The 9,649-nt window shown below is 46.3% G+C and overlaps 2 protein-coding genes across 3 annotated transcripts in view; both read right to left on the bottom strand.

Annotated features, from left to right (window-relative positions):
• LOC146190389 (NPC intracellular cholesterol transporter 1-like) overlaps window positions 1-6,738 on the bottom strand; it is a 61,962-nt gene extending 55,224 nt beyond the window's left edge. The window contains exon 1 of the mRNA XM_084600864.1: window positions 6,362-6,738. Within this exon, the coding sequence (XP_084456990.1) occupies window positions 6,362-6,406 (45 nt within the window). The 5' untranslated portion in view covers window positions 6,407-6,738. The remainder of the gene's footprint in view (window positions 1-6,361) is intronic.
• A 301-nt stretch (window positions 6,739-7,039) lies between these two features.
• Window positions 7,040-9,626, bottom strand: LOC146190390 (elongation factor 1-alpha 1). 2 transcript variants are annotated; one of them, XM_084600865.1, is made up of 5 exons: window positions 9,516-9,626; window positions 8,825-8,993; window positions 8,497-8,676; window positions 7,578-8,418; window positions 7,040-7,506 (listed from the first exon to the last, which is right to left on the bottom strand). In XM_084600865.1, exons 2-5 carry the CDS (start codon window positions 8,966-8,968, stop codon window positions 7,283-7,285), a joined length of 1,389 nt encoding a protein of 462 aa, XP_084456991.1. In that variant the 5' UTR covers window positions 8,969-8,993; window positions 9,516-9,626; the 3' UTR covers window positions 7,040-7,282. The 2 variants fall into 2 exon arrangements, with proteins under 2 accessions (XP_084456991.1, XP_084456992.1); XM_084600866.1 differs by having other exon boundaries at window positions 9,448-9,532.
• Between the last annotated feature and the right edge of the window lie 23 nt (window positions 9,627-9,649).

Here is a 9,649-nt window from a genome sequence, read left to right on the forward strand (position 1 = left end):
TTCACATGTAGGTTTCTCTTGCTGCAGGAATAAAAAGTTGTGCGTGAGGTGTGTGTGTCCGATGCGGAGACTACATAGGATCACTTTGACAAAGCGCTCTTGATGGCTGCATGACTTTCATTCTCTAATTATAGGCTTAATGAAGTGTAGTTTGTTGTTCACCTCATTGTCCTGCGAAGTCTGCCATTTCGTTCTTAGTTTACTGAATTACCTTTAAAAATTCACCATGACGTATATTTCAGATGTAAAATGCTGTTCTCTTATCACAGAGTAAACAAAAGCAAAATGCCTCTTGTGCTGATGGTGAAACATTGCAGTGGAAACTTCACAGTTTAGTGGTTTGGTTTGGTTTGTTGGGTTTAACGTCCCAAAGCAACTCGGGCTATGAGAGACGCCGTAGTGGAGGACTCCGAAAATTTCGACCACCTGGGGTTCTTTAACGTGCACTGACATCACACAGCACACGGGCGCCTTTGCTTTTTGCCTCCACCGAAAAGCGGCTCGATCCCGCATCCTTGGGAACAGTAGTCGAGCGCCGTAACCACTGCACCACCCCGGCGGGGCTCACAGTTTAGTGCTGTTCAACGCAACTCCACAGCACTACACCTAGCATACAAATGTCACATAGGATGCAGGAATTGTCCAGCTCTTGGGGTCACCCAAACCGCACCACGAGGGAACGAATGATGGAAAGAGAGAGAGCTGTCATAGTGGAGGACACTCTAAATTTGTTTACACCCCCTGTAGGTCTTCACCATGCCCTGACACTGCATACATTGTTTTTGCATTCTGCGTTTATCAAAATGCAGTTGCCATCGCCAGGACTTTGTCCTGTGACCATATGCTCAGCAGCTGAATGCTACAGCCACTGAATTACCTCAATGGGTGTATCTTATATCACTGTACGACTTGCTTTGCTACACACAGGGCTATGCTCACACACGAAAAAAATGCAAAGGAGATAATTGAAAAACAAAAAAACAAATACATCTTGAGAAGTACCTCATTTTTTTTGTTTTAGAAAGATAGATCACTATCACAAGTGCCCACCAAATAAAAATCAACCCCAAAATACTGAATTTATGAGCAAGTGCATATAGGAAGTCACTGTTCATATTATGCAATTTTATGTGCCAAATAGACGAGGATACTTTCCAGCAGCTAATGCTAGAATTTGAAGGATGTCATCGTCTGAAAAATCAGGTAACTTCAAAAAGCAAGAGCAAGTGCAAAAAACCAGTCACTGGATTTGGGTCCAAGCTCCTAGCAAGAAATATGGTTTTACTACTTCATAATCAAACACTGAGCCAAAAGAGCCTTGCTTTTAGGGGTGAGCAAATAGTGCTTTTACCAAACACTACTGAATATTAATAGCGTAGGTAAAGAGCAAAACAAATATTTGTAGCCACAGTTGCTATATGTGTAAATATTTGTACAAAATGAGCAATCATGCAAAAATTGAAGCTCCAGCTCTGGCCCTGCAGTAAGTAGCCACAGTTGCTATATGTGTAAATATTTGTACAAAATGAGCAATCATGCAAAAATTGAAGCTCCAGCTCTGGCCCTGCAGTAAGTAGCCATAATGCATGAAGTTAAAGCTATAGAGCTTATTCACGTGAAGTCATTGTTACTTTACTGGCAACCATGGCACACACAATGCAACATGAGAGAGGGAGAAAGAAAGAGAGAGAGCCTACTGCGAATCAGGGTACAGCGTAGGTGAAATCAGAGCTCTGGTCGGACGGTGTTGCAAACGGCGTCTCAAGTATCTGACAAATGAGCAGCGCGCAGCAGGGAGGACGCTGGTAGACTGGCACCGACGCGTTGGAAGCATTTTTTGTATGCTTTTAGTTTCGAACCAACCAACATTATGGCGTCTCCGCAAAACGGTTGCCACAATGGCTGCCTGCTAAACCTGAGAGTGAATAGGGTCTACAGCTGTTAAAAGACAATACTAATCTCCACTAAGGTATCTCGATAAAGGTTTAGTTAGGTGTTTAACCTCCTAAAGCGACTCGGGCAACACGAAGTCTGTGCATTAAATCTTTGAATGTCGAGTTATACATGCAAGAAAGTACATTTTCTTACTGATAAAAATAGAAACTAAGCTAAAGCCATATTCGAGAACATAAGACAGGTGACAGATATATGTACGAGTTATGGCTTCTGAGTTCAAGCATCGAGGTAGGGTTTCTCAAACTTGCCACATCTCCTTGTCACGGTGACCACGTATCAGTATTATGAACGCTGCCATATGGACGGTCCACATCACAGCACTGAACCCTTCATCCTAATAATCGCGGCCGGATTGTATGTGGTGTCAGTCCTATGTTTAAAACAGTTGTCAAAAAGAAAGGCTATGGCAGGCCTTATTTGAACCATGTGGCATTTATTTGAAAAGTATTCAAAAAGTTGAGGACACAATCAATTGGCTTTCAATAATTTTGAATTTACATCAGCTGATTTCTCAAGACTAATCGAAATAGACGCTATCTGAATCACTGTACAGACTAATTTATGAGGGTAAAGGAAGCAAGGACAACATTAAATCTTACAGACCAATCACAGTCACCTCAGTCATATATAGACTGGCAATGCAACTTGTTAAGTGTAGACTAGAAGAATGGGCAGAGGGTAAGGAGATACTAGGTGAGCTGCAGAATGGGTTCCGCAAGGACAGAAGACTGGAGGATAACTTGTTTATAGTAAACCAGTGCATAGAGATAGCAGCTACAAGTAAGAGACCTCTATGGCTAGCCTTTCTAGACATTAAGGGGGCATATGATAATGCAGATCAAGGTAAGCTGTGGGACCAATTAAAGAGGTATGGATTGGATGGTAGCATAGTCAGATTCCTAGAAAGGGCATATACAGATAATGAGGCTGTCATAACATAGGAGGGAGAAACAACAAAGCCAGCAAAAAGGACTCAGACAAGGCTGCCCCTTGTCGCCCCTGCTATTCGTGATATATATGGGTCAGATGGAAAAAAAGCCTTGAAAATAGTGATGTAGGAGTAGACCTGGGATATATGCAGGGAGGACAGAAAGTAAGCCAAGTGCTACCGGGATTGATGTACGCAGATGGCACTGTCTTGCTGGCAGATAAGCGAGATGGGTTGCAGGAGCTAATAAGAATCTGTGGGACAGAGGGTGCTAAGTTGGAACTGCAATTCATAAGAGAAATCAGGGATAATGATATATAACGATGACAAAGGCGACCCAATAGAGATACAGGAAAAAAATGATTGACCATGTGGAGAAATATAAATATCTGGGCATATGGCTAAATGAAGGCAAATACTATCTGGAAGAGCAAGAAAGAACTATCAATGACAAGGAAAGAGGAATTCAGATATGAAACGCAGGGTGCTTTGGAACTATGATAGGTAAGAGGTAGGTAAAGGGGCATGGAAAGAAATTATGGTACCAGGCCTCACTTTTGGGAATGCAGTCCTGTGCTTGAAATTGGAAGTACAGTCAAACCTTGAAACCAGTCAGAGACGGGTGGGCAGGTTAGAAACACTCCGAATGAGGGTGTCCAGGGGGACATGGACTGGTCGTCTTTTGAGGTGGGAGAGGCAATTGGGAAACTAAAATACGATCAGAGACTGTCTGGAATGGAAGAAAAAAGGTGGGCAAGAAAGGTATACAAGTACTTATACATGAAAAGCCTAAATACGAAGTGGACAAACAAAACCTGAAAGCTAAGGTTTAAGTGCATACAGATGACTGACGGGACACAGCAAAATACTAACGTGGAAAGGGAGGTAAAGGAGACAGAAAGACAGTTCTGAGAGGCAAGAATGCAAGAAAAATCGGCGCTGAGTCTGTATAGAAATCAGAAGCACGAAATGAGGAAAAATCTATTTGACAACTCACGAGGCAGCTCACTGTTATTCGGAGCTAGAACAGGGGTCCTGCAAACGAAAACGTACAGGGAAAAATTTGAGGAAGTAGATATACTATGTGCGGTTTGTGGAGTTCAGCCGACCATCCCAGACGGAAAAGAAACCAATTTGGAGAGGGCGCTGGGATTTGACGGGGAAGGTGCACAAATAGACGAGAAACAAATTAGTATAATGAAGGGGCGGTTGGGAGATTGGTGGAGTAGGGCTAGGGAAAGGAGAAATTGCAAAACCACGGGCTCACAAGCTGCCGCCAGATACAAAGGGTAAAGCCACCATCCATCCATCCTATTTGAAATTTTCAAATATCTCACACATCCATACATGCTCCCCTCCCCCTACACTCCCAGGTGCTTAATCTTCCATAGAGTCAGCAATCCAGGCTACATACCACAAATTAATATTATCAAGCATACAGATGTGCAGCTTGCCTAAGAAGGGAGTGAAAAAACCACCAGGCACAGCAATGTATTTTTTTTAATGAACAGTACAAGGTCATTAAATAGCTGGAGTTGTATGGCTAGAACAGTTATAAGAAAAGTTACGCACAATTAACACAGCGAGATCATGATTGCAGTTATGAGAGAAAAGTGAAACAAAAGCTAGTTTAGCCGAGTAGCAGGCTCATGGACAGCCTGCTATTACAAAAAGAAAGAGAGAAACATCTTTGAGCTGTCTCCTTTCACACGCCTCCGGCAGTAGAAACTACTATCTCAGCACATGGTGCCCCTTCTAATCGCCTTCAAACTTATCTAAAACATGATGAATAAACAGCGCTACAGACTAGGACGGAGGTCAAGAACAGCGCCCGTCCTGTTTGTTCTTGACCTCCGTCCTAGTCTGTAGCGCTGTTTATTCATCATGTCACTGTACCAACTCGCCCAGATGTCTCTTCTATTACAGTTTATCTAAAAGCCTGTTTGCAACTAAGATTTGGACCTGCTATGGCTCATCAGTTGATTGAGAAAACAGCTTTCGCAAAGCAAAGATGTGATATTTTAATTGCGTACTTGTCAAAGTCACATGAATTTGGGGGGCTGTGGACAATAAGCACACAGGAAGGCTGCATAATTATGGCGACAAAATTCTCAGCAATGATCCAAATTCCAGAGGCAAGTTATAAAGGGAAAATACTTAATTACAGCTATCACTCAAGCTCTGTGCAGAGAACAATGTGTGAAAGCCAATTATCATCGATCAGTGCCAAGATAATCACTGAATGCATTTATCAAGAAAGGAAATGCCAACTGTTAGTCTCAGCATCATGTGACAAGTATGCAAAAAAAAATGTCATGAATAAACTCACCAGCCCAGATATAAACTACGGCAAGTGGAGCTCAAGAAGCTACAGGTACTGTCACAAGACGTCATGGCTTCAACAGCACTCCAAGCAGTAAGGTTACGAGTTTTGCAAGCACAAAATTCCCGGATCACAGGTGAAATATACAGCACACATTCATTTGCTTATTTTGGTTAATGTGCTTGAATTGAACCAAGCTGCAGTACTAGCTGCAATCCCAAACAAGTTAGCCCAGCCTGCAAATTTCAGAACAGAAGCTTTCATGCTGCTTGGAGTGCAGATTCAAGAACTTTGAAAAACATGGCAATACCTCGCACAAAGTTGGTGGAACACCTGCGACTGTTCACATCTTTGGTAAGTTCATAAAAGCATTGGAAAAAGGCAAGACCAAGAAGCTATAAACGCAACTGCTCCCTCGTTCCAGAGAGTGAACTGTTAACTTGCAGCTGCGACGAAACAATGAATGCGCTCTTCTTTACAACATACATTTTATGGGAAGAAATGACCATTATCTATGCAGGAAGCATATGCAAACAGTATTAAAAAAAGTGCAAAAATGCCGTTTCTTCTGGCGTCAAGCGAAAATTAGCGGGAGCAAGGTAAACCAACCACATCCTTGAACTGGACGCTGCAACGATTGTTTTGCTGCACCCATTGGCCGGCCAAATCACTGCCACATCTGGTAAGTAGTGCGCCAGCATTTCAGTGCGGTTGTCTTGTCATGCAGACGAAACAAGACAAATGATGGATCGACGTTTTCATGTGACCGCGCGTGCGAAAACGAGAGCGAGGTCTGCGTGCACCTGATCGTAGCAATATTTTAAACCAACGTGAAAGCGAACTGTATGAATACACCTTAATGAGCTCGGAATTTGCGTGACTGCAGATGCACAGACGTATTCTAGTTCACTCTGACATAAGCAACAATCAGTTTCTTTTTTCTCCATGAGTTTCTTTTTTCTCCATGACGGAGCTGTTCACAAAGCACAAGCCTCGAAAAATGCGTTGCAGCTGCAGTAACAGACTATGTGAGCTCGCGAATACGCCCCGTCCTGTACCGTCCCGTCAGAGAAATAACACACATCACCGCATTAGGTTTAGAGTTGCATGTTACTGCTGCGAGAATGAATGGAAACCCTAGAAAGGAAACTTACGCCGCAGGTAAACACTGCCAAAACGCAGGCGATGAGCCGACGCATGTCTTTCCGGACTCCGCAGTTGAACGAACCGTCCGTGCAGACTCGATGCCTTCCACACAACTGCCGTCCAGCAAATCAGTCTTACAACATATCCACCACCGAAATGTTGCCGTTATCGTCCTGTTCACTACACGTCAAACGAAGATACAACAGCACGACGAACGCAACAGCCCATTGCTCGCCGACTACAGCGACACCTCAGCACTCACTGCCTGCAGCACTCAGTCTGACGTCTCTCGATCATGCAGTCGCAACAGACGCCCCGACGGCCGCTTAAATCACGTGTGCCGCATTGGCATCACATGACTCACTAAGCTGCCGCGACACTAACGCCACCGTCTGGTAAACAACCAAACTACCAAAGCAATTTGCCTTCACCACGGTGCCACGATCGCCTCGCTACAGCAAGTTTTCACAAATGATTCACTGAACACGCAAGATCTAGCAGCAATCCACACTTCGACCTATTAACACCGCCGCAGCACGACTTCACACTCCGATCTGCATCCACAGCTTTAAGCCGTATTCACTGAACTTACCATTCCGCACCCGAGTCTGATACGGCTGCAGCGCTTCTGAATTCGTCCTACACAACATGCAGACATGCTAGAGATATCAAACGGAACCACATGGTCAGGGCGATACAGCTTGGCTTTATTTGCGTCACTTTTAAAATAGAAACACCCAATGACAACATCTCAACAGGTAGGGGGCACAGACTTTTTTCTTTTTCCTCCTGAACTCTTTGCGGTGACACTGACACAGCAACCAAAGGTTGAGAAACAGGGTAACCAAAAAGTGAGCTAGGAGCCATTTCCCAGCTTGGGGCCAGCATGCGTGCTGCTGCTCTTCAGAGGCCCTGCCAAGCAGCCATAGTTATTTCTTCTTCTGGGCCTTCTCAGCGGCCTTGGTGACCTTGCCACCAGATGCCTCCTTGGGCTTCACAGACTTGATGACGCCGACGGCCACCGTTTGCCTCATGTCACGGACAGCGAAGCGACCCAGGGGAGGGAAGTCAGTGAAGGTCTCCACGCACATGGGCTTGGAGGGCACCAGGTCGATAATGGCGGCATCACCAGACTTGATGAACTTGGGGTTGTCTGCAAAGAGAACCAAGCAACACCGTCAGGCACCCCTGCCGAGACGCCTTGCACACAGACACACAACCTACCTTCCAGCTTCTTGCCGGAACGACGGTCGCACTTTTCCTTGATCTCCCTGAACTTGCAAGCAATGTGGGCTGTGTGGCAGTCCAGCACAGGCGTGTAGCCGTTGGCGATCTGGCCGGGGTGGTTCAGCACAATAACCTGGGCGGTGAACTCCTCGGTCGACTTAGGTGGAGTGTCCTTAGAATCTCCGCACACATAACCTCGGCGCAGCTCTTTCACAGACACGTTCTTGACGTTGAAGCCGACGTTGTCACCAGGCACGGCCTCGACAAGGGCCTCGTGGTGCATCTCCACAGACTTGACCTCAGTGGTCAGGTTGGCAGGGGCAAAAGTGACGACCATGCCAGGCTTCAGGACACCTGTCTCCACACGGCCGACGGGCACCGTGCCAATGCCACCAATCTTGTAGACATCCTGCAGGGGAAGTCGGAGGGGCTTGTCCGTGGGCCTGGTCGGCGGCTCCATGGCATCAAGAGCCTGGAGGAGGGTCTTGCCCTCAGACTTTCCAGACTTTCGCTCAATGGACCACCCCTTGTACCAGGGCATGTTCGTGCTGGGCTCAAGCATGTTGTCGCCGTTCCAGCCGGAGATAGGAACGAAGGGTACGGTAGCCGGGTTGTAGCCGATCTTCTTGATGTAAGCCGACACTTCCTTCTGGATTTCCTCGAATCGAGACTGGGAGAAGGGCGGCTCAGTAGTATCCATCTTGTTCACACCAACGATCATCTGCTTCACACCCAGGGTGTAAGCCAGAAGAGCGTGCTCTCGAGTCTGGCCGTTCTTGGAGATTCCAGCCTCGAACTCGCCAGTACCGGCAGCCACAATTAGCACAGCACAGTCAGCCTGCACACAGTTAAATATACGTGTTTCAGGAATACGAACAACATACACACAGGCAAAGCGTAATCAAGATTGGCTGACCTGCGACGTTCCAGTGATCATGTTCTTGATGAAATCACGATGTCCGGGGGCGTCGATGACAGTCACGTAGTACTTTGGCGTCTCGAACTTCCAGAGGGTGATATCAATGGTGATACCACGCTCACGCTCTGCCTTAAGCTTGTCCAGCACCCAGGCGTACTTGAAGGATCCCTTCCCCATCTGCGCAAAGGAAAGCACGACCCGGCCATGTGTTAACGACCCGACCACGCCGGCCGGCACGCCGGGCAATATGGCGAACACTAGACGCCCGCCGCAGCACCACTGCAAGGGTTAGGCAGCGATAAAAAGAATCGAACGATGCACTGACCTCTTGGGCTTCCTTCTCGAACTTCTCGATGGTACGCTTGTCAATGCCACCGCATTTGTAGATCAAGTGTCCGGTAGTCGTAGACTTTCCGGAATCGACGTGGCCGATGACGACGATGTTAATGTGGGTCTTTTCCTTTCCCATGGTCGCGGTTTTTGCGTGTCCCTGTCTACGGAAGAAGCAAGCGAACAGCCACGAGGCCAAGAACAGGCGTTAGCGAGAAACCAAAAGGCACTGGCTCCGACAGTCGCGACTCTCCACGCCCTGCAACGCAGCCGGCACCAGACAAAAGCACGTCGGAATGGCGTGCGGCCAAAATGGCGACGCGAGGATTCATTACCACGAGGCTTCAAATCAATCAATTAGCTCCAAAACTCTAAATAAAATACGACAATATGGTCCAGACTTAATCGAACACAAGTCCGAAAGAGGCCCAATAGGTGCCCTAGCAGTGCCGATACGAAGGAACCGGCATGAGAACGCAGGGCCTATGTGAACGCCATGATTGACGAATTCACCGGCTACCCCAGCCACTACCAATTCTCAATAGATTTTAAAATACATTCCTCAAGATGAAATATCAATGAAGCAAGTAACATAAACTTCAACCGGACAAAACGTACTCAAAATTTCTTACGGATGACACTTGCCAATACCGGGACGACACGGATAAAGAGCGACCGCAACTTACCAACACAACCGACGGAGAACGAAGAGGAATGACGGTGGCAGGTCACGTGCTATATATCGACTGCCATATGACGTCATTAAAAAACCTTATTTAATTTTAGTTATAAAAATTGTACACAAATAATTGATGAAAGT

This window comes from Amblyomma maculatum, chromosome 4, assembly GCF_055883805.1.
Source record: "Amblyomma maculatum isolate TAMU_Amacu chromosome 4, ASM5588380v1, whole genome shotgun sequence".
Classification (NCBI taxonomy): domain Eukaryota; kingdom Metazoa; phylum Arthropoda; class Arachnida; order Ixodida; family Ixodidae; genus Amblyomma; species Amblyomma maculatum.

Coding starts and splice junctions, on each gene's coding strand:
- LOC146190390 (XM_084600865.1), bottom strand. CDS start 8,968: ATGGGAAAGGAAAAGACCCACATTAACATCGTCGTCATCGGCCACGTC. Junction 8,677..8,824: donor TCGAGAAGGAAGCCCAAGAG/GTCAGTGCATCG, acceptor TCCTTTGCGCAG/ATGGGGAAGGGATCCTTCAA. Junction 7,507..7,577: donor TTCCGGCAAGAAGCTGGAAG/GTAGGTTGTGTG, acceptor TTCTCTTTGCAG/ACAACCCCAAGTTCATCAAG.